This window comes from Globicephala melas, chromosome 11 (genome assembly GCF_963455315.2).
Source record: "Globicephala melas chromosome 11, mGloMel1.2, whole genome shotgun sequence".
In the NCBI taxonomy this organism is placed as follows: domain Eukaryota; kingdom Metazoa; phylum Chordata; class Mammalia; order Artiodactyla; family Delphinidae; genus Globicephala; species Globicephala melas.
This window is the reverse complement of record NC_083324.2, coordinates 67,603,979-67,629,072: the sequence shown is the minus strand read 5'-3', so window position 1 is coordinate 67,629,072 and position 25,094 is coordinate 67,603,979. Positions and strand designations below refer to the sequence as shown.

Below are 25,094 nucleotides of genomic sequence, written 5' to 3'. Positions count from 1 at the left end.
AACATAAAGAGTCTTTATGGTCAGTAGTCTGTACACACCGACAATACGGAAAATGATAAGGTTTTAATTGCTATCATGACTGAGAAACAAGTAATTTCTAAATAATTTGTTACAGTTTACATTTTTAAAGTAAATCATATACCTCAGACTCTCAAAATAAATAAATTACTACTGCCATTTTGGGGAGATTTTGCTTAAGGAAGCTATAGAATTCTTCCTCTGATGAAATCATTTGAGATGCTTTTCCTACATTGTTTTCAAATGTCAAATCATAGTTGGCATGTAATGAACTCTAAATATAAAATGTCAGTTTACCACTCCCAAAGACTGATGCAATTATTTAACTGTAACTTAGAAAATGTACACAGCTGTTTTATATAGAATTCCTAAAAACTTTAGCAAAAATTTTAATAGATTACATAGTTGAAATGGAAAAATTTTTAGTAAATATAAATTAGCTTACTATATATTCACATGTTTGCATATATGCAACATGTTTGCAACAGCAAAAAGAAGCAAGTAAACAAATACACTTCCTGGAAACAACCAAAATGTTCCTTAATAAAGGATGCATTAATTGTACCGTAGTACACTGTTCAATAAAATTTTAATTTAACATTAGCAATAAAAATAATGAGGTAAAGCTATATATAGAGATATAGAAACGTCTCAATCACATATTGTTACATGGAGAAAAAACCAAGGTAGTACAGTGCATTGTATATCAAGCTGTATAAATTTTTTAAAGTGTATGTAGGCATATACATGGTATTTCACCTATTCTAAGATGCACACTTTTAAGAAGGTTTAACTGGCAACCTTTTTTCCTTTCCTCACATCTTTTTCTTTATGCTGTTACATATAATATGTAGTTTCCATCTATGTAATTGTATAAAATTATAATCAGTAACAGTTTAGATTTAATAAAATGCATTAGAAGCTTTCCAGGAAAGATACACAATGAATTATGAACAATGATTACCTTGAGTAAAAAAGGCCAGATAAGAGAAGCAGAGGAAGAGCTGTACTTTTCAATTTGATAACTTTATGGTTTTAAAAAATTATAATCATGTGCATGTTTTACTCGTATAATATGTGTTTATACAATAACACACAATATGTGTTTATATTTTTCTCCTATGTATCTTAGGACTTAAAATTTAGAAGCTAAATTTCCCTCTGAATTTTAGAATTTAACAAGATTACTTCGGCAACGAAGGGGCGGGTCTTTACTCCAAGTATTCACGCTTTGCTGGCTATAAGAGCACAGAGGGGATGCAGGATAAACACCTTTTCGTGTTCTCCTCCTCCCCGTGTCCTCCCCAGACAACTTGCTGCCAAATACAATCATTTTAAATTCCCACCACCCCTTCTCTTTAAGTTCAATTTTGGAGCTTCATTGGACGTCCACAAAATCATTCCTAGTCATTTCCAGGAGCAAGTTGCCATTTCAACCACACCCCTTTCTCTTGTGCCCATCTCTGTACCCCTATCCCTTCATGATGACTAAGGGGTCTCTGCGTGCTTGGCCGCTGTGATGACATACACAACCGAGAAGCCCCTCCAAAGCAAAACGCACAAACGGAGGGGGGGAGAGGGCAGACTGTTAAACACACACAGGGTGGTCAACGTCAAGAAAAGGTGAATGAACAAAGGGCTGAAAGAGACTAGAAGGGAAAGAAACTTCTGGAAAAAAACGACAGAGATGATGACATTTGACTTGGGTCTGAAGAGCTGTCAGGAGAGGACGGGAGAGGGGACTCTGCTAGCAAGAAAGCAGGGAAAGGCTTAGATTGCTTAGAAGAAGTGGCAAATTTAGTGATGAGATTTCGGGGTGTAGGGGAGTGAGGAGGAGCGAGGAGCAGAAGATAAGCCTGAATGGCTAGGCCTTCTGTTTGTCTTACTTTTGAATCCTTAAAAGGGGGAGCGGGGTGTGGAGTCTGTCAGACGTCCAACGAAGAGACTGGGATTCACCAAGGGCAGGAGCTGGCTGCGGGTTGTAGTCGGGTGGGAACTGGACAGCTTGGGGGCATTAGCGGGGAGCTGGGGGGCAGAGGGAGGCAAGTAGGCCGGACCTCAGCGGGGCTGGGAATCCGGCTCTGCGCGGGTCTCCGAGGCGCACTCACCAGCCACTCAGCTCAGCCTGGCGACCCCGAGCGGCCGCGCAGCCCCGGGAGCTGCTCCTGCTTGGTCTCCGCGGCCACCGAGGCTCGGCCGTTGGGAGTCCGAGGCCAGCTCGCTCCCCGGCGCGTAGCGCGGGCTCCGCCGGGCTCTGCTCCCTGCGGGGCGCGGGGCGCTGGGACGCGGTCTTTCCCCACCCCGTGCCGGCCCCCGCGCGCTCGCGGGCCGGGACACTCACCCCACGAGCCTGAGAAGTAAAACACTGTTTAGGGGCCCCGCGGAAGGAGCAGCTGCCTAGAGATGGAATATTTCAGGGGGTGGGGACTTGGGAGGATTCCAAGGTAGGCTTTGAGGGGATTGGTACGGAAATGTGTTGATATATAAAATAGCGTTTTCTATGACCTTTACGTTTTCTGAAGTTACTTCGTGTCTCACTAGAGAACATTAAATGTTTTCTTTTGAATTTGTTTGCTCAGAAACCTATGACTGGTAATATAGAGAGTAGAAGGACGGAAAAAAATGGACTACTTTTCAAAGTTTACAATCCCCCTCCGCCCTTTCCAGTACTTTTTTTTTTTGCGGTACGCGGGTCTCTCACTGTTGTGGCTTCTCCCGTTGCGGAGCACAGGCTCCGGACGCGCAGGCTCAGCGGCCATGGTTCACGGGCGTAGCCGCTCCGCGGAATGTGGGATCTTCCCAGATCGGGGCACGAAGCGTGTCGCCTGCATTGGCAGGCAGACTCTCAACCCCTGCGCCACCAGGGAAGCCCTCCAGTACATTTCTGCGTTTACCCCTGACGAGGTGTGATGGGTCTCCATTTTAATTAGGTGTATATATATATATATATATATATATATATATATATATATATATATATTCTGCGCTACCCAGTAACTCAATTAGTTCTGAAACTCAGATTGTGAACATGCTGTAGTCCTGGGTGTCCTCATTTATAAAATAAAATGCAGGAGATAAGATGATCTCTAAGTTTCCTTCTTGTTCCAAAAATCTATAACTCCGTGATGTTTGGTTTCAAGACTCATTGACTGAAAGATGATACTATGGACAGAAATAAAAACATCAAGACAACCCACTGGAAATGTCTAAATGTTGTAGGGAATGTGCAATTAAAGTACACAGATTATCAATATTTGTTGTTATAATTGTCCTAACATAGCCACATGATCTTATTATCAAATAACAATTTAAGTAGCCAGCCATTCAAGTAAAATATATATGAAATATATATAAATATTGAGTAACTACCCACAGTTCATTCTTTGAGCTTTTTTTTATGGCTGAAACAGCATACCTATACCCTGTTTAGTTGCCCATCCTATTTAGTTTGAAAAAAAAAAACCTGACAATAGAGACCTAAGCAACTAATAAAACAAAGTTCATTAAGGAAAATTAACTCTACCATAAAAGTATTTTAAACATACTCTGAGTAGATTTCCTAATCTTAATTTTACTAACATACAAAACAGAACAAAAAACAAAACAGGTATGTTCACCTTGCAGTGGGTTGAATTGTGTCCCGCTAAAATAAGTCCAAGTCTGTTGTTTCCTGGTACCTGTCTGTGAATGTGACATTATTTGGAAATAGTGTCTTTGCAGGTAAACTTAAGGATCTCAAGGTGAGATCACCCTGGATCTACAGTGGGCCCTTAATCCTATGACTGGTGTCCTTAGAAGAGAAAGAGGAGAGAGATTTCAGACACAGGGAAGGAGGCCATGTGAAGACCCAGACAGAGATTGCAGTTATGCTGCCACAAACCAAGGAACACATGGAGCCAACAAAAGATGGAAGAGGCAAGGAAGGATTCTCCCCTAGAGCCTTTAGAGAGAGTATAGTCCTGTCAACAACTTGATTTCACACTTCTAGCTTCCAGAATTGTGAGAGAATAAATTTTTGTTGTTTTAAACCACCAAGTTTTTGATGATTTGTTACATCAGCTCAAGGAAACTAATATCCCTTCTACCAAAAAGGAAACAATTCTAAACTCTATTTGGAATTTGTGTCTTCTAAAATAGTGACTATTCTAAACTATTCCTTCCCGACTATTGCTGTCTTTTCTTTTGTTTCTCTATGTGGTGCTTATTACTTTTAAGCTTTTAAAAAGTATATTATATATATTTAAGAGATACAGAGAGGTATAAAGAATAATACAACTATCCATTTACTCAACATCCAGCTTAAGTTATGAAACAACGTCAAAACATTTAAATCCCCAGTATATCCCTCCCCTTTGGCGTTTTCCATTGTTGCTTAGAGCAAATCATGTTCTTGAATTTGGAGTTGTTTTTCCCAGGTACTTCCTGATGCCATTACTGGATGTATATTTAGCCCTAAGCAATACATTATATTCTTACAGAGTTTAAAACTTTTTTAAAAGTTGTATTGGTCATATGAATTCTTCTGCAACTTTTAATTATTTCATTTCTATTTGTGAGGTTTATCACTGTTGGAATATGTTCCTCAGATTCATTCATTTTCACTTATGTATATTAGTCCACTGTGAAAATAACACAATTTATTTTCTCACAGTTGGACATTTAGGTTTTATCAATTTTTTTTTCTATTCAAACTTTGTCTCTTATACTTAGAGTGTAGGCATAATAGTCCTCTGGATATGTACTTAGTAGGATGTACTGTATTTAACCTTACTTAAATACTGTCAAATTATTTTCCAAAGTGTTTATAATAATTTAGGTTTCCACCAGCAAACACTGCTCCTCATTCACACCAACACTTGATACTGATACACTATGAATTAAAAAATTTTTGTCAGTCTGAAGGGTATGAAGGGAAGCTCATTTTTATATTAAACTGCATTTCCCTGTTTTCCAGTAAGTTAGAGCATTTTTTCATGTGCCTATTAGTTACTTGTGTTTCCTCTTTTGTAAACTGCCCATTTTTCTCTTTTGCCATTTTTTCTATTGAGTTACCTTTTCCTCATTGATTTGTAAGGGTTTTTACATATTATGGATACTGATCCTTTGTTGGCTATGTGTGTTGCCCATACCTTCTCCCACTTTGTGGTTTGTCTTTTTACTTTTTTATGCTGTGTTTTAGTTAAGATATTTTTTCTTTTATATTTTGTGCTTTTACATCTCACTAAGAAATTCCTACCGTGAATTCATAAAGATATTCTCTGATATTTTATTCTTTACATGTTTAAGTTTTACCTTTTCACTTTTATATCTTTAATACACACTTGGACTTCTGTTTTTCTTTATGGTATGAAATGGAGAAATCTGCTTTTTTTTTTTTTTTCATATAGATAAATGATGACATCCTAGCACCATTCATTGAAAAAGTCATCCTTTCCCCAATGATCTGCAGTACTAGCTCTGACCTAAATCAAGTTTTCATGTGTGTACATGTGTGTGATAGTTGTGTATTGCTGCACAACAAATTACCCCAAAACTTAGCAGTTAAAAATAACAAACATTTATTATCTCATAGTTTCTGTGAGTTAGGAATCTGGGAGTGGTCTAGCCGGGTAGTTCTGGCTCAAGGTTCTCACAAGATCAACTTGTTAAGGGGTTAACTGGGGCAGCAGTCATCTCAACGTTCTCCTAGGAGAGGACCCACTTCCAAGCTCACTCATGTGGCTGTTGGCAAGCCTCAGATCCTCACTGGCTGTTGACAGGGGACATCAGTTCCTTGCTACATGAGTCTCTCCATATGTTGCTCACAACGTTTTAGCTTGCTTACCCTCTGAGTGAGAGACTGGAGAAAAAGAAAGTAAGAGAGACATCCCAAGACAAGAATCACAGCCTCTACATAGTCTAACTCAGAAGTGACATCCCATCACTTCTGCCATATTCTATTCCTTAGAAGTGAGTCACTAAATCCATATTCATGGGGAGAGAATAACGCAAGAGCATAAATACCAGGGGGTGGGGATCATTGGGGCTATTTTAGAGCTGCTTGCCGCAGTTCCCATTTATTGATCTATACCAGTGCCATTGCCACATTGTCTTACTGTAAATTTATACTGTCTTGGATGGGTAGGTTCCCCTACTTTTTTTCTTTTTTTTTTTGGCCTTGCTGTGCAGTTTGCGGGATCTCAGTTCCCCAACCAGGGATTGAACTGGGGCCACAGCAGTGAAAGTGCCAAATTCTAACCACTAGATCACCAGGGAACTCCCCTCATTTATTCTTCAAATGTGTCTTGTCTATTTGGGGCTCTAAAATTAGAATCTACAATCAGCTTATTCAGTTCATTGAAAAACCCATCAGGATTTTTATTGGAATTGCACTACATTAATGTATTAATTTGTAAATGAATCAGTATTTTATGATATTGAGTCTTCCTACCCATTTACATGGTTTATCTCATATATTCTGGGAAGTTCACCAGAGGGGTTAGAGGAAAAACACAGCTTGGGATGGCTTTTCAATAAAATGTTTCAGACAAATTTCTTTTGTCTGAGCTTCCTATGCAAAAATTCAGTGGTAATGCACAGTGCGTTGAGGGTTAGTGTATTGCCTCAACTCCTTGGTTTAGCAGCTTTAAGGTCTATCTCCATGTCCAAGTTCTGTAGTTGTAGTACATTGAGTTTTGACAAGATATCCCTCAATAAGTTAGCACCAGGTATGCACAAAATTTCTGTTGAAACTCTATACTTCAGTTTGCACAGGAACTCTCTTCTTATAAGAACAGCAACCCTCTTCTTTTGGGGAACTGCTTTGCTCCCTGATTCCAAGCAGGTGGCTCTAATCCAGGCTGTCAATTACTGTGCTCTGACCACAGGAGTAAGCACAGGTCCTAGTCTAGGCCAACAGAGGCTCCTCCCTGGATTTTATCAAAATTGGAATTCAGGGAAGAGGTTCACTCTTTCTCTGGTGAGAGGCTGAGAGCTCCAGGTTTCTAGACTAGAGGAGCAGTTATGTCTGACAAAATGAAGCTGAGATGAAGAAAGAAGCTGAGATAAGAGATGGAGACATCTTGGTGGTGGCCAGGTGCCTGGTGCTAGATGCCTGGTGCGAGATGCCTCCCTGCCCTGCTTCAGTTTGATTGGGTGAGCCAATAAATTCCCATTTTGCCCAACTCCCTGAAACCCAAATTCCTGACATCCATCCATCTTTTTGCTAATTTATATAGACCATCCTATTCACTTAAAAACATTGTCAAATCTCATTCCCCATTCATTTATTAATACAAAGTCCTTTCCTAAATTATGGTTACAGTGATCATGATCATTTAGTCTTTCAACAACAGGAAGTATTTATTGAGAATCTACTATGTGCCCGTCATCAAAGAACACAGTGATGACTAAGTTTTCCAATGAACACAATTAAAATATGTGCCTTAGCAAAATTAACGTAAAACTCACTGTAAGTTATGGACATTTAGATAAGCAGTGAAACCATAACTTAAATCTTGTTTGATCCTCACCAAAATCCTGCAAGGAAGCGCAGAGAAGGTTCAGTAATTACTCCAAGCTTCTACAGCTAATAAACAGTGGAACCAAAACTTGAACCTAGGTTTCTAGAGTTGTTTTAATTATCCTGTGCTGCTTAAAGTGAGAAAATAGTTTTGGATCCTTATAGTTTAAAAATCATAACTCCCAATTCTCTTTCCATCAGATTCGTATTTCCTACCACGTTGCAGCCCTGAGGTATGGGTGGTTACTGAACTTCAACAGTTAAACAGAAACAAAATTAGGTCATCAAGCAACAGCGAGAAACGCGCTTTCAAGCTGGCCGGTTTGGATTTTTTTTTTTTAACCTCAAGGTGCCCTCCATCATACGCAAGGCACCTTGGGAATTGTAGTCTTGGGTGTTGAGCGCTGTGGCCCGAGGCGCTGACTCACTGGGACCCAATCAGCAGACAGCCAACTTGCCCTCCGCGTAGCAATTGGCTGGAATTCAGCGGCCGCCCACCCCGTGGTGCGGTCTTGCGGGCGCTGGTGAAGGGAGCTTCGCGGCCGGCAGAGTGAGAGTAGCTGCTGCGTTCCTGGCCACCTTCGTCCGCGTTACAACAGTACGGCCATGGCAGAACCGCAGCCCGCGTCCGGCGGCCTTACCGATGAGGCCGCCCTCGGCTGCTGCAAAGACCCGGACCCCAGCACCAAGGTGGGCGCAGAACCTAATTCTCCAGAGTCGGGGCCTGCCGTGCGTGGCGCGACTGGGACCCCAAGGAGGGAGCAGTCCCTCGGGCTCAACCAGGCCTCGCTTGGGCTGGATGATTCGAACTCTGGATTCGAACCCCATCCTACCACCACTGCAGCTCTGCCCGCCTTGGGCGGATCGGAGTGGGCTGGGAAGAGGGCCAGTGGTGTCCAGTGGGGGATCTGGAGAGGGTCCGTTTCTTCAAGTTGTTTGAAAGACTGCGATCCTGCTTGCTTTAACTTGCTTGATTTGGGACGGTAACAGGAAACCATGGCTAACCCAGGGTCAGAGCTCATGTCTGTGGGTGTGCGTGTTCCCCAGGGCAATAGAGGTGGAGGGTAAGAAAAGAAGTTTCTGAACTCCAGTCTACGTTCGAAGGTCTACGGGCCGGCTTTTCCCAGCCGGGATCATTTTCTGTAACTGTCCTGGCTCCGCGTTTAACTCCTCCAAACCAATCTGATAGCTCCTGACTTTAGCCGCGCCCAGAATTTCCCTTTGGGTTTGGCCTTTCCGGTTGCTCACGGGCGCACTTTGCTCGGTGGCCCCAGGAGAGATTGGCAGAATCATGGAGCTTAGATCCGAAGGGAATCTTGGAAATTCCTTCACAGACCATCTCCTTGCAGCTGAGACCCAGTAAGAGGAATGACCAGTTGCATATGAAGGCTCTCATCCCTTCAGCTTGCTTAACAGGTCTATACTGAGAGTCATTGTAACTCACTCAGGTGTGGTGCCTCCGGGCGTTGTCAAGATCAGACCGGGCAGCCGCTCCGGGGGTTTACTCCAGTGTACTCATCACTGTCAGAAAACGCCTTTGTATGTATTCATTTGACTGGGGAAGTTCTAAAATCCCTGAAGTTTGAGTATGTGCTTTGTACAGACCTCTAAGACCGGTTCTTGACTTTAGTCCCTTCTTGCTCTTTGCCTTTAGGGTGAAGAGTCAGATACTTCTAATTGCTAAATCCTTTGACTAGCACCTGGTAGTACTTAGCTTAGGAAAAATGTTAGTCACTGCAAAATTAAGAGGGAAGAAGTAAATATATACATTTCCTCTCACACTTAATCTTACTTTTTATACTCTTTAATGTTGATACCTTGTTATTTCACATAATATAGATTATTCAGTGTAAATTAATTTCCCAGGTAACTGGGCATTTTATATACTGGACTATTAAAAAAATATTTGAAGGAGAGCTTGATAAAATTGATTGAGTACAATTCTTTCCATTCTTAATTTACACCTTTTTTTTTTTTGGCTGCGTTGGGTCTTCGTTGCTGCAAGTGGGCTTTCTCTGGTTGCGGAGAGCGGGGGGCTACTCTTCGTTGCGGTGCACGGGCTTCTTATCGTGGTGGCTTCTCTTGTTGCCGAGCACGGGCTCTAGGCGTGCGAGCTTCAGTAGTTGTGGCTCGCAGGCTCAGTAGTTGTGGCTCGCCAGCTCTAGAGCAGAGGCTCAGTAGTTGTGACTCACGGGCTTAGTTGCTCCGCGGCATGTGGGATCTTCCGGACCAGGGCTCAAACCCATGTCCCCTGTATTGGCAGACGGATTCTTGCCACCAGGGAAGTCCTACACACTCTTAATTTATGTCAATTTCTCTTGATTAGAAGGTTTTTTTGTTTTTGGCCATGCCATGTGGTATGCATGATCTTAGTTCCCTGACCAGGGATCGAACCTGTGCCCCTGCATTGAGAGCATGGAGTCTTAACCACTGGACCTCCAGAGAAGTCCCAGTAATTATTTTTTGAGATTAGTTGTTTTGCACCCTAGAAGCACCGTATGGGGGACATAAAATGGAGTATATAATAGCAGCTGGGATATACTGAGTGTGCCAGGCCCCGGTTTGTTATTTTAAGTACATTACTTAATTTAATCCTCACAACAACCCTGTGAGGAAGGCAAAATTATCTCCGTTTTATATATAAGTAGACAATGGCACAGAGGTGTTGAGTAATTTGCCTAGCGAGGAACCCACACTCCCTATTGTGCTTCTAGAGTACTGACTACAGCAGTAATTTTGGAACTTGACATGAAGGAAAATAGAAAACCTAAATGAATTAATTCAGTCTGATCACTGATCATCTGCTATATGTAAAGAGCATGGTAGATACCTTGGGGGACATTCAAATGAACAAGATGAAGTTCCTCCCTTCACCAAACATACACCAACTCTAACATAAGATGGAACTGGGATTATGTGCTTTTGAAATTATAAAGCACTGTGGGAGCGCAGAAAGTAGAGATTTTCAAAGGTGGCATCTGTGGTATACACAGGGTATTTGGAGGCTGAAGACCTACGTTTGAATCCCCAATTCTATCATTGGCTATAGTGATCTTAGCAGGGTGTAAACAAAGCTGCTATAAGGATAAAATGTATCTATGATCTTTAAACTATGAAAAGCAATACAATTCAAGGTTGTATTTCAACTGTGGATATCAGGGAATGCGTCAAGCAGAAGGTGGGGGTGAGTCTAGGCCTTGAAAGATGGATGGGGTCCCAACATCACATGGGGGACGGTTACATGGGAGGGCATTCTAGGGGGAGGAAACATCTGAGCAAAAATGTGGTGAGATGGCAGAAAGATGCAATGTGGAGCATGTTCTGGAGAAATGAGTTACCTTGTTTTTGGTTCACGTTCAAGTTATCTAAGTGGTGGAGCAGTGGTGGAGAAGACTAGAATGGTAGGTTGGAGCCAGATCATGGAGAGAGCTTAGAATGTTACTTCTAAGAAAATCGAATTTTATATAGTTAGTGGGGAATCACTGAGGGATTCAAATCATTCTACAGAATAGATTGGAGGGATCCAAGCCTGGAGGTGATGAGAACACCTAAAAGGCTCTTCCAGAAGGTGAGAAAAGTGATGAGGGCCTGGTTTGGAAAGAAGAGAGAACAGCAGTGATAGAAAGTCAACTTGTTTGTTGATTATTTGCATCTTTGTCATAAAGGCAGACCAAAGAATGTACGGCTGCACCACCTTCTGGGCTGTCTTACTTAGCTAACTTTCTTCAAAGGCCAAGTGCTTCTTTTCCCAAGTAATGATCTCCTGAAATACATTCTTTTTACTGTCTATCAGTGTCCTTTGATAAAATTATTTGGAGTCCCTTCCCACCTGAGTGGTAAATGATGAGGTCAGGGAAAACTTTCAGTGTTGGCGACACTTAAGCTGGGTTTTACCAAATCAAAGGAGGTAGCTAGGCAGAGTTGCGGGTAGGGGTTGAGGGAAGAAAGAATGGCAAGGAAGGAAGAAGGACAATGGCCAGATGGATGAATGACTGTTCTCGGCAGAGAGAACTGTAGTATATATAAAAGCACGGTGACATCAGAGAGCTGATGCAGGGACCTACAGGTATACAATGAGACTGAAGTTACAGGCAATAGGAGTTAAGGGGAAGGTACATAAAACAGTCATTGGGATGCTCAAAGAAAATATGAACATTCTCACTTGGTTCATTTGTTTTTCTCATCCTATGAAGATTTCTGTTTGGTAAATATGTTTTTTTAAATATATGCTTTATTATTATTATTTTATTAATTTATGTATATTTCTCTGTGTATACAATTAAAATATATATACGTTTATGATGGGGCATGCTCTTTTTTTTTTAACTGCTAAAGGTATGAAATCAAAACCATTTAAGGTGACCAGTTTAGTGGAGTGGTAATAAAAGATGAAGTTAGACAAGTATGCAGCAACTGCATGTGCTTCCTTTGGGGACTTTCTTCTAAAAGTTGTGAGGTACCACTGAAGGATTGATTTTTTTTAAAAAATAGATTTTATTTATTTATTTATTTGTTTGTTTATTTTTGGCTGCATTGGGTCTTCGTTGCTGTGTGCGGGCCCTCTCCAGCTGTGGCGAGCAGGGGCCACTCTTCGTCGTGGCACACAGGCCTCTCACTGCGGCGGCCTCTCCCATTGTGGCTCCCGGGCTCCAGAGCGCAGGATCAGTAGTTGTGGTGCACGGGCCCAGCCACTCCGTGGCATGTGGGATCTTCCTGAACCAGGGCTCGAACCTGTGTCCCCTGCATTGGCAGGCGTACTCTTAACCACTGAGCCACCAGAGAAGCGCCTGAAGGATTGATTTTTAACCTAGAAATGACACAGTTGGCCTTTTGTTATAGAAAGATCAGTCTGGTACCATTATAGGAAGATCACTCTGGATTGCATTTGGGTTAGCCTGCAAGAAGCAGAGAGACCAGGCAGGCTTTGACAGTCGTCTAGGCAGGAAGTAGAGAGGACATGAGCCAGGTAGTAGTGATCTTTGGAAAGGCAAGGAGAAAGATTCCAGAGGGACTTGAGCAGTCAGGTTGATGGGACACTTGGATTGGATTACAGAGGGAGTGGCGAGGAAGGAATCTGAGAAGACTTCAGGGGTCTGACTTGGGCTGACACCCAAATCAGATTCTAGAGGCATTCTAGAGGCATTCCCTGTTGGTGATGTAGGAGGGAATATTTATTTGGGCTGTAATTAATTTGATATTTTGACTCAGGTGGAAATGTTGAGTAGACTGGATGGAGATGTAAAACCAGAGCTGAGGTTAGAGGTATGGCTGCAAGATTGAAACTTCCCTTTTCTGAAGATGGAAGGTGGTAGAGGCAATGGAGATTTTGATTTTGATTCTGAGTAAGATTTAATATGTAAAGCTCCTTAGTAACAGTTCTAGAGAAATGAGTGTGTTCATCACTAGAAAGAGAATTTGAAAGGTAGGACACAAAGTCAAGAAACTTCTTTGCCACTGTTGTAGCTTTTTTTAAAAAAATATATTATTTATTTATTTATTTATTTTTGGCCGTGGTGTGTCTTCGTTGCTGTATGCAGGCTTTCTCTAGTTGCGGTGAGCGGGGCTACTCTTCATTGCGGTGCACAGGGTTCTCCTTGCGGTGGCTTCTCTTGTTGCAGAGCACGGGCTCTGGGCATGTGGGCTTCAGTAGTTGTGGCATGCAGGCTCAGCAGTTGTGGCTCGCAGTCTCTAGAGCACAGGCTCAGTAGTTGTGGCACACGGGCTCAGTTGCTCCGCGACATGTGGGACCTTCCCGGACCAGGGATCAAACCCGTATCCCCTGCATTGGCAGGAGGATTCTTAACCACTGCGCCACCAGGGAAGTTCCCAGCATAATTCTTAAAAACCTTAGGATTTTCAGAATGGTTATGAGCATTGGCTTCAACTTCAAGTCACCAGCGTATTAGCTCCTAACAAGAGAATCAGCCTGTCCTTGGAAGCTTTGAAGGCATTGACTTCTCTCTAACTATGAAAGTCCTAGGTGATATCTTCTTCTAATATAAAGCTATTTCATCCACACTGAAAATCTGTTGTTTAGTGTTGCCACCTTCATTCATTATCTTAGCTATTTGGATAACTTGCTGCAGCTTCTACATCAGCACTTGCTGCTTTACCTTGTATTTTTATGTTATGGAGCTGGCTTCTTTCCTTAAACCTCATGAACCAACCACTGCTAACTTCAAACTTTTCTTCTGCAGCTTCCTCACTTCTCACAGCCTTCTAGAATTGAAGAGAGTTAGGGCCCTGCTCTGGATCAGGCTTTGGCTTGAGGGAATGGTGTGGCTGGCTTGCTCTTCTATCCAGACCACTAAAACTTTCTCCATATCAGCAATAAGGCTGTTTTGCTTCCTTATCATTTGTGTGTTCACTGGAAGAGCACTTTTCATTTCCTTCAAGAACTTTTCCTCTGCTTTCACAGTTTGGCTAACTGGTGCAAGAGGCCTAGCTTTCAGCGTGTCTCAGCTTTTGACACACCTTTCTCACTAAGCTTAATCATTTCTAGCATTTGATGTAAAGTGAGAGACATGCAACTCTTCCTTTCACTTGAACACTTAGAGGCCATTGTAGGGTTATTAATTGACCTAATTTCAATATTGTGTCTCAGGGAATAGAGAGGTCCGAGGAGAGGGAGAGAGATGGGGCAATGGTCTATCAGTGGAGCAGTCAGAACACACACAATTATCAATTAAGTTTGTCATCTTATGTGGGCATGGTTCATGGCACCCCAAAAGGATTACAATAGTGTCATCAAAGATCATTGATCACATATCACCATAACAAATACAATGAAAAAGTTTGAAATATTGTGAGAATTACCAAAATGTGGCACAGAGACATAAAGTGAGCAAATGCTCTTGGAAGAATGGCACTGACAGACTTGCTGGACACAGGGTTGCCACAAACCTTCACTTTGTAAAAAAAAAAAACCACAAAAAACAAAAAAAACAATATCTGTGAACTGCAACAAAGTGAAATGCAATAAAACAAGCTGTGCTTAGATAAAACAAAAACAGGAGGACTCTGAAAAGCAGAGAGAATGGCAGACTGGCTAGGGACCTTGAGACCCTAGGAATAACATGGTGGTATACACACACACACACACACACACATACACGCTATGCAAAGAGTGTATGCAGAAACACTATAGATAAATCAAAATGGAATTATAAAAAAAAAATTCCAGTGACCCACAAGAAGGCAAAGATAAAAAGAAAGGACAAACAGAAAACAAAAATAAAATGGCCAATTTAAGCCCTAATATTTCAATAATTACATTAGATGTAAATATACCAATTAAGACAGATATTGGTGGAGTGGATTTAAAAGCATGCCTCAAGTTATCTATTTGTGAGGTGATGGGTGTTAACTAAATTTGTGGTAATCATTTCTCAACATATGTAAGTTGAAGTCATGCTGTATACCTTAACCTTATATAATACTGTATGTCAATTATATCTTAATAAAACTGAAAGAAAAATAAAAACATACCCCACCTATAGGCTGTCTACACGAAACTTACTTCAAATGTGATGACAGAGGCAACTAAAAGGATGGAAAAAGATATATAAACATTAATCAGAAGAAAGCAGGAGTGGCTATATTGTTTCAAATGCAGTAGACTCTAGAGCAAAGACAGTTATCATAGAGAAGTACATTATATAATGATAATAGGGTCCATTGACTAAGAAGACATAGCAATCCTAAATGTGTGTGCCTCAAACAATAGAACTGCAAAAAATAAGTGAAGCAAAGACTGATATATGGAAGGAAAAAGAAAAATCCACAGTTTTAGTTGGAGACTATACTCCTCTCTCAACAATTGATTGAACTAGACAGAAAATTAGCAAGGATATAGACAAACTCAGCAACACCATCAATAAACAAGATCTAATCAAGATTTATAGAACATTACAGCCAGTAACAGCTGAATACGGGCATACCTTGTTTGTATTGCACTTTGTAGATACTAGGTTTTTTTTACAAATTGAAAGTTTGTTGCAACCCTGCATGAAACAAGCGTGTTGGTGCTATTTTTCCAACAGCATTTGCTTGATTCTCTCTGTGTCACATTTTAGTAATTCTTGCAATATTTCAAACTTCCACTGTTATATTTGTTATGGTGATCTGTGATCAGTAACCTTTACAACTCACTGAAGGCTCACATGATGGTTAGCATTTTTTAGCAATAAAGTATTTTTAATTGAGGTATGTACAGTTTTTTAGACATAGTACTATTGCACACTTAATAGACTACAGTATAGAGTAAACATACATGCACTGGGAAACCAAAAAATTTGTGACTTTTTTTAAAAAATATTTATTTATTTGGCTGCGCCGGGTCTTAATTGTGGCACATAGGATCTTCGTTGCAACATGCGGGATCTTTTAGTTGCAGCATGTGGGCTCCTTTAGTTGCATCATGCAGGCTCTTAGTTGCAGCATGCAGAATCTAGTTCCCTGACCAGGGATTGAACCCCCTGCACTGGGAACGTGGAGTCTTAACTACTGGACCACAAAGTCCCTGTGTGACTCTTCATTGTGATCTTTGCTTTGTTGCAGTGGTGGCAAACCCATGATATTACCGAGGTATGCCTGTATAGTTTTTTTTTCAAGTGCACACAGAAGAGATACCAAGGTAGACCATATCATGGGCCCTAAAACTAACTTCAACAAACTTGAAATAATTGAAATTATATAGAGCATGTTCAACCACAGTAGAATCAAACTAGACATCAGTAGCAGAAACATAACAGGAAAATCTCTAAAAACTTGGAAACTAAATAACACATTTCTAAATAATCCGTGGATCAAGAGGAAGTCTCAAGGGAAATTTTAAAAATTACATTGAACTGGATGAAAATGAAAAGAGCATCTCAGCTAAGACAGTGCTAAGAGGGAAATTTATAGTATTAAATGCATATATTAGGAAATAGGAAATGTCTTAAATCAAGAATTTGTTTCCTCCTCAAGAACCTAGAAAAAGAAGAGCAGAATAACGCAAAGCAAACAGAAGGAAGGAAATAATAAAGAGCAGAAATCAATGAAATTTAAAACAAGTTAGAAAAAAATCAGTGAAACAGCTGATTCTTTGAAAAAAACCAACAGAATTAACAAACTTGTATCAAGACTGACAAGAAAAGAGAGAAGACACGAATTACCAATATCAGGAATGAAATAGGGGATACCACTACGGACTGCAGACAAGAGAAGGGTGATAAGGGAATACTGAAAACAGTTCTACATACATAAATTTGACAACTTACATGAAATACACCGATTCCTTGAAAAACAGCAACTACCATAACTTACCCATATGAAATAAATAATTTGAATAGCTCTATAACATAAGGAAATTGAATTCATAATAATCTTCAGTTCCAGATGATTTCACTGGAGCATTCTTCCAAACATTAAGGAAGAATTAGCATCAATTCTACACAATCCCTTCAAGAAAATTGAAGAGGAAGGAACACTTTTATTCATTTTATAAAGCTGTCATACCACCCTGATATCAAAACTAGGTGAAGACAGTACAAAAAAAAAGAGATATTACAGACTGATATCTTTCATAAGTATGGATGTAAAAATCCTTAACAAAATATTAGCAAATAGAATTCAGTGGTATATAAAAAGAATCGCATACCATGATCAAGTGAGGTTTACTCCAGGTATGCAAGGCTGGTTCAGTATTAAAAAAAATCACAGTAACTCACCATATTAGGAAGCTAAAGAAGAAATATCACATGACAAAATTCAACACCATGATTTAAACACTTTTGTTTTTTCAGAAAAAATAGGAATGGGAGGGAACTTCCTCAACTTGATAAAGAGCATCTATGAAAAACTTAAGAGCTAACATTATACTAAATGGTGATGCTTTCTCCTTAATTTGGGGGAACAAGGCAAGTTTGCTCTCACCACTCTTATTTGACGTAGTGCTGGAAGTTCCAGCTGGTACAGTAAAGCAAAAAAGGAAATAACAGTCAGGCAGATTGGAAGAGAGAAATAAAACTGTCCCTATTTGCAGATGACATGATTGTCTACATAGGAATCTTAAGGAGTCTAAAAACCCTGGAACTAGTAAGTGAGTTCAGCAAGGTTGCAGAATACAAGATAAACATACAAAAATCAATTGGATTTCTATATATTAGCAAAGAACACATGAGCACCAAGATTAAAAATACAATACCATTTACAATTGCTCAACAAAATTAAATATCTAGGTAAAAATCTATCAAACATGTACAGAATTTGTATGCTGAAAATTACACATCGTTGATAAAGGGAATCAAAATCTAAATAATGGAGAGACATACTGTGTTCATGATTGGAAGACTCAGCATAGCAAAGATGTCAATTCTCCACAAATTGGTATACATGTTTAACACAGTCCCTATCAAACCTTTTCTCTTTAGATATAGTCAAGGTTATTCTAAAATTTATGTGGAAGGCAAAGAGAGTAGAATAACTAAATCTTGAAAAGAATAGGGTGGAAGGAATCAGTCTACCTGATTTTAAGACTCACTATATAGCTGCAGTAATCATTACTCCATGGTATTGTCAGAGAGATAGATATAGATCAGTGGAAAAGAGTAGAGAACCCAGAAATAGACTCACACTAATAAACCCAACAGATTTTTCACAAAGATGCAAAAGCAATTCAGTGGAGAAAGGACAGATTTTTTCAACAAATGGTGCTGTAGCGATTGGCCATCCATAGGTAAAAAATGAAGCTTTACCTGAGTTCACATCTTATACCAGAAAATCCATTTAGAGGTGCTCAAAGGGACCTTCACTTTGACCCTTTGGTTCACTCCCTGCTCCACTTTTTATAGTTTTGTCAGGATTACATTGTAGGCATGTAGTACATGTACTAGAAGTATCCCTGATTGTACCTTTAAAGTTTTTTCACAGTAGTTTTAAATTAATTAGATTTGGAGATTGCCCACCCCGACCCTCACAAAAGACTGATTATTTCTATCATTCTTCCTTTTTATAAGGCAAAGGAGCAAATCTTTGTTACCTTGTAATCATCCCAGAAAACCCAAAGATAGTTTGAGCATAAAAGACATCTTTTATTATTCTGAATTTAGAGCATAATAAGGAAAAGACAAAGTTAAGAACTGTCTCATGAGACAAGACATCAACTTTAGTCTTTTTTAAATGCAAGATATATTTATTTCAAACAATATTTTAGAACCATAGCAATAAACAGTGATTTTTAGAAACTTTTAAAGAAAGGAACATTTTTCCAGGATCATTCAAGTGTTTATCAAAAGTAGCAGAGGTATTCTGTTACAGAGAGTTAGCAGAATATCTTGGTGATAAAAAGAAAACTGTTATCTGAGCATAGAATAACTTGATCATCTTATAAAAAGCAAGCCCTGCTTGTTTTTTTATATCGTCCAAATAATACTTTGGCAACAAAGGATTTACACACCTCTATTTTTTATGAATAACTCCACTAACATTGAATATACTTTTAATCTTTTTGGCATGTATAGACTCCTTTTTACAAGTTAAAAATGATTTTAGAGTTTATATTTGTGTTTTCTTAGAAATAATCTATCATGTTAAGTCTTCTCAGTCAGAAAAATGGTGTATGTTTCCATTTTTTAAACTATTTTTTCCAGCTTTATTGAGATAAAATTGACATATAACGTGTATGTCATATACCATGGGCATGTCCAAGTGCTTCTAAAGCAGCGTTTTAAATGTCTTCATATATTCTATTATGCCTGTGTCATAATTTATCTATTTCTTCATTGTTAGAGGTAGGTTAGCAAGGTGGTTGAAAGCAAGGACTTTGGAACCAAACTGTTTGCACTGCAGTTTTTTCTCTGCCACTTACTTTCTTAGCAGTAAAATGGGGATGGTATAATACTTATCTCAGAGAGTAGTTGTGAAGATTATATAAGTTAATTTCTGTAAATCATTTAGAACAGTGTCTGGACCATAGTTACTGTGTAAATGTTGTGATGAATGTCTTTATACATAAATCTTTGTCCAAGTTTCTAATTATTTCCTTACATAGATTTTTAGAAGGGCAACATTTTGATCGATGAGTATGAACTCTTTAAGACTTTTAAAGACTCTTCAGATCCAAATTGCTTCTTAGAAAGATTGTAGGATAGGTATAGGGTTAGGATAGGATAAGGATAGGGATAGGATAAACAGGGTTGTTGAACTTGTTTTACAGCACTTGGCACAGAGTCTACAGAAAAGAAAAACAAACAAACAAAACAACAACAAAAAAATCCTCTCTGACTAAGGTACCTGGATTTGAACATAGCCTTTATGGACTGAACACAGGTATTTAATAATAATAAAGCCATGATGGACTGAGGGGACAAAATTTCTTTCTTCTTAAACAGTGTGTTGCAATGGTGGACTGTTGGTATTTTGTTACAGGAAGCAAAATTAGTGTTGATAACAAGTAGTAAAAGTTAAAGGTGTTTAATATATACTGTTTCCCTTTAGGATTTTCTCTTGCAGCAGACCATGCTGCGAATTAAGGATCCTAAGAAGTCATTGGACTTTTATACTAGAATTCTTGGAATGACGTAAGTAAACTGTTTATTGGTGCCTATAATGTTTAAATACATAGCTTTGCAAATATAGGGAATGTTTTCAGATCCATTGTAAAAATGGATTAAAGTTTGCTTCAAAGGTCACAAAAGTCCTTTTGGCCAGGAGTCTGGGACTAGGCTTGACTGACTAGGGGTTCTGTCAGGTTCCTCTCCTCTATCCCAGCCAGGCTCACTGGGCAACATGACACCAATACTTGCATTTTCTCTGACTCCCTTCTCTCTTAAGAGCTGCCAGTTAAATCCTTAATGTGTCCAGACTGTTTTGATGTTATGGCCACTTTTAGCCTCTTGTTTACTTCAGAAAAGATATAGCTATTAAGACACAATACTTAGAAAATGAATGAGTTTTAGGTAAACTCATTCATTTTCTAAGTTTTAGGTAAACTGGCCGTCTATTCCATTTTTATAGGATGTGTTCTCTTTTGCTGAATAGGTAATATTCACTGATCTTATAATCTTTAAGACATATTTCTTTTTCTTGATTTGTTTCCCAAAATAACATGAGGGTTTTTATTTGTTTTGGGTAATATAGATACATAAAGAATAAAACAATGTTTAATTTACTGCCTAGATAACCTCCATTGACATTGAGAGAAAACTTCAAGTAATACAGTATATGTCTATGTTAGAAAATCTGACCAATTCTGAGAAATACAAAGTGAAAAGTGACAGCTTCCGTCCCCCAGTCCTCTTCAAAGATAACTGCTGTTAACAGTTTCTTATAATTCTTTCCAGAAAAAGTAGTTTTGTATGTATTTATGACATATTTAAAGGGCAGAATGAAACCAGATTTACTGGACACGTGCTATTTGCCAGGCACTTTGTATCTCATTTCGTTGTCTTCACAGTAGGTTTATGAGATAGCTTATATCCCTATTTTACATGGAAGGAAGAAACCAAAGCTTAAAGACATTAACTTAATGACCCCAGATTCCACAGTGGGCACATGGCAGAGCTGGAATTTGAATCCAGGTTTGATCAACTCCAATGTTGACCTTGTTTTTAAAGAGCCCCCAACTAGGGTACAACTTGACATTATATTGAAAGATATGCTGAGCTGAGAAAAGCAAGTTAAAACAGGTTCAAGTGTTCCATTTCCCATCTGATTGGTCCGTCTGCTTTGGTAGGTGCAGAGATAGTTTTCAGAATTGGAGTATTTGAGGTGTTTGATACATCATTATAAACAAGTTAGAGTAAATCTTATTTGTGATGAGTCAGTACATAGCTCTTAGTGGGCCAAGGCATATAACATGACAGTAATAAGTAAAAGATTTGGAACAGAACTCTAGAAACTTTCCATTTGCTATGCTGCAACGATTCCCTCTTGTTGATTTTGAATGAGGTCGTGTTTGAGCATTTAATCCTCCCTAATCTAAAGAAAATTGTATTGTGTGTATCTTCATTCTACCCTACTCCTTGCAAAATAATCTTACCCTCTTTAAACTCAGTTTGGAGGCCACGACTTCAGTGAATCTTCTCAGAACCTCGGGATGAGTAATTCATCACGCACTCTCATGATCAGTCTCTCCTTTTCCACTGCTCTTTCCCCTCAACCTACAAAAAAGCTTAAGTCTTCTCTATTCTAGGATAATTCTTGCCCTCCGCTCTCTTGCTGTCCTTCCCGTCATCATGACCATCTGTACAGGTAGACCACCACTTACTGTTTCACTTGCTCACCTCCCATTCTCCAGCTTCTGCTGTCGCATGCTGCTGAAACTGCCCTCACAGGACCTTTCCATATCTGCTCACCTCTTCTCAGACCTAATCCTGTCTGACCTTTCTGCAGTATTTGATACTGTAACCACTTTATTGTTGACATTCATGTCTTTTGTGATATTAATCTGTCCTTCTCTCTTAACACCTATCCTCAGTTTCCTAGGAGTTTTGGCATAGTAAGAACTCAATAAATTTATTTTTCTTTAACTCAATGTCGTATAGCTGAAAGAACAGTAAGGTGTGATGTGTTATATTTTTCACTAAAAATAAATAAAATTTTCTTTTGAAGATACCTTTTGCCATTTATAAGCAAGTACCATAAATCCAACTAAGTTTCATTATATTTGAAGAATTGATGAATTACAAAAGTTTCCATTTTTATTTTTATTTTTTATTTTTTTTGCGGTCCGCGGGCCTCTCACTGTTGTGGCCTCTCCCGTTGCGGAGCAACAGGCTCCGGACGCACAGGCTCAGCGTCCGTGGCTCACAGGCCTAGCTGCTCCACAGCATGTGGGATCTTCCCGGACTGGGTCACGAACCCGCATCCCTTGTATTGGCAGGCGGACTCTCAACCACTGCGCCACCAGGGAAGCCCAAAAGTTTCCATTTTAAAAAAAATTTTATTTCACTGATATATATAGATGAATAAATATTTTTAAATTAGACTTTTAAAAATTGATTTTCCTTGCTTTTTCTATTAAAACAGCCTCACCAGGCTTCCCTGGTGGCGCAGTGGTTGAGAGTCCGCCTGCCGATGCAGGGGACGCGGGTTCGTGCCCCGGTCCAGGAAGATCCCACATGCCGCGGAGCGGCTACACCCGTGAGCCATGGCCGCTGAGCCTGCGCGTCCCGAGCCTGTGCTTCGCAACGCGAGAGGCCACAGCAGTGAGAGGCCCGCGTACCGCAAAAAACAAAACAAAACAAAAAAACCCAGCCTCACCACATACAGCTCTTATTCTTAGTAGAACTTGAATATTGTTATGTTGATTTTAGTATGAATCAGCTTTTCCTATTGTTAATTGATTCAGACTTGTTGTTTAATTTCAGACTACTCCAAAAATTAGATTTTCCCACTATGAAATTTTCACTCTATTTCCTGGCTTATGAGGATAAAAATGACATCCCAAAAGATAAAGATGAAAGAGTAGCATGGGCATTCTCCAGAAAAGCTACACTTGAACTGACACAGTGAGTATGAGTTTTTATTTTGTTTATATACTCTACATTTTTTTGAAGCTTATTTTTTTTAAACTTTTTTTCCTTTCTTATCAGCTTAATTCAAACCAGGTCTACCTAATCACTTTCAACTTGTAACAGTATGTTTGAGTATTTTATATGGATCTTATGGTCTTTGTATTGTTCTTGTGGCATGGATAGGGCAAGTGAGATCATTTGCCTTTTAGACAGAGAATATAAGACTGAAATGGCAAGATATTTTTCAAACGGTAGCTAATGAATGTTTAGGTACTGTAAGTAAGGTCTTCATAATTTCAGTATTTTTGTTGAAATTGGCATTCCCCTTCTTTCTTTTTTATTCTTTCTGTTGTTTCTGTGCACCCGCTAAAAACTATCAAAAGAGCATTTGTTTCAGGGTGTGTGATTTAATATGTCCCCTGATTCAAAACAGCCCTGGAATCAGAAAGACCTAGACATGAGTCTTGGCTCTGACAATACCTCTGCGACCCTAAACAAGTTATATCACCTCCCTAAGTGGCAGTCTCATTTATTAAATGGAGATACTCAGATCTAGCCCTTGGAGCTGTTCTGAGGACTTAAAGAAGTATAAAGTACTTAGCACAAGAAATGATAGTTGCTATTATTATAATTATTGTTCTTATCCAGATGCCTAGTTTTATTGTCTCCTTAGTCATTCTTTGCCCATTTGCTCTTTCTATAGTTGAAAACTTAATATTTACAGTAACAGAGATTAGACCAAGTATATTAAGTAGCATATATACATGGTAAGATTTCAAAGATTGTTGCAGCTTTCTTTTCAGAATATCTGTTCTCCAGGTCACTTGTAATTATGTTTTTCCTCCTTTTGTAGCAATTGGGGCACTGAAGATGATGAGGCCCAGAGTTACCACAGTGGCAATTCAGACCCTCGGGGATTTGGTATGTTTGCCTATTTGTGTGTAATAAACATGGATTTGCGTGATTTTTCCACGTGTACCTATTTATGATTGTAAGCAATCTAAAACATTAAGTATAATCAATTTGTTAGGAGTATGGTTATTTTTATTTTCCACAAATAATTTTATTTAGGAGTTGTTTAATTTCATCATCTCAGTCTAAACTTTTTACATTTACTGTCTCACAATGATTTTACTTTTCAGTTTCAGTATTATATTTCCAGTAGATGTTTTAATTTAAAAAACAGAAAAACAAAAATGATGGTTAATAATAATCCCGATTTCTGCCAGCATACACTTCTGCCTTGATCTCAAATCTCTCAACCAAAACAAGAGTATTACCAATTTAAATTGGCTGCTGTGTAGTCAGTATCAATAAGCCCATTAAGCATGAGTAAATGGTTACTCTTTTGTGTTGTAGGTTATTCTTAACAGATCAAACTATTTATGAGCCAGTATTGGGCTATGTTAAATAATGTATAATTCAGAGCAACTAATAAATTTATTATACCCAGCCAGTTAGATTCTTGTTCTTTAATGTATTATAGGTTTTGAACCAGCTTGATTCAGTCTGTTTTCAGATGCCTTATGTTTTGAAATAAACTAGTTTTGGAAGCCACTTGTGGCACATGGGTACCCTGTTGTAATTTTTCCTTCTTTCTCTCTGCCTTGTTTTGGGGGTGATTACCTAAGGTCACATTGGAATTGCTGTTCCTGATGTTCACGGTGCTTGTAAAAGATTTGAAGAACTGGGAGTCAAATTTGTGAAGAAACCTGATGATGGTGAGTCTGCTACTTGTTTTCTTCAGGCCTATGTTTAGTTATATAACATTTACTAAGTACCCACAGAGGGTACTGTTGTAATAAAATCATTTTGGTTGCAAGTAACTTGGAATTCTACTCCAGCCAGCTTAAGGAAAGAAGGGAGATGATTGGAAGAATACCTAGTTATCTCAGGGAACTGAAAGGCAGCACCTAGGGTGGCTTCACATGGGACTAATCACAGGATCTAGAGAGCTGTCAAGGACCTAGGCTCTCTCTCCACCCCTTGACCCTACCATTCTCTCAGTGACCACCAGCTTTCGCTCTCTCGGGTATATCTAACCACCCAAAAAAGTAAGTTCCTTAAAGTCTGTT

The 25,094-nt window shown here is 39.3% G+C and overlaps 1 protein-coding gene across 2 annotated transcripts in view; it reads left to right on the top strand.

Annotated features, from left to right (window-relative positions):
* The first annotated feature begins 7,989 nt into the window (after nucleotides 1–7,989).
* GLO1 (glyoxalase I) overlaps nucleotides 7,990–25,094 on the top strand; it is a 26,406-nt gene continuing 9,301 nt past the window's right edge. The window contains exons 1-5 of one of the 2 annotated variants that reach the window (XM_060307447.2): nucleotides 7,990–8,209; nucleotides 20,000–20,082; nucleotides 22,873–23,013; nucleotides 23,873–23,940; nucleotides 24,651–24,740. In XM_060307447.2, coding sequence (XP_060163430.1) covers nucleotides 8,126–8,209; nucleotides 20,000–20,082; nucleotides 22,873–23,013; nucleotides 23,873–23,940; nucleotides 24,651–24,740 — 466 coding nt within the window. In that variant the 5' untranslated portion in view covers nucleotides 7,990–8,125. The remainder of the gene's footprint in view (nucleotides 8,210–19,999; nucleotides 20,083–22,872; nucleotides 23,014–23,872; nucleotides 23,941–24,650; nucleotides 24,741–25,094) is intronic. The other variant, XM_030870836.3, reaches the window with a different exon arrangement.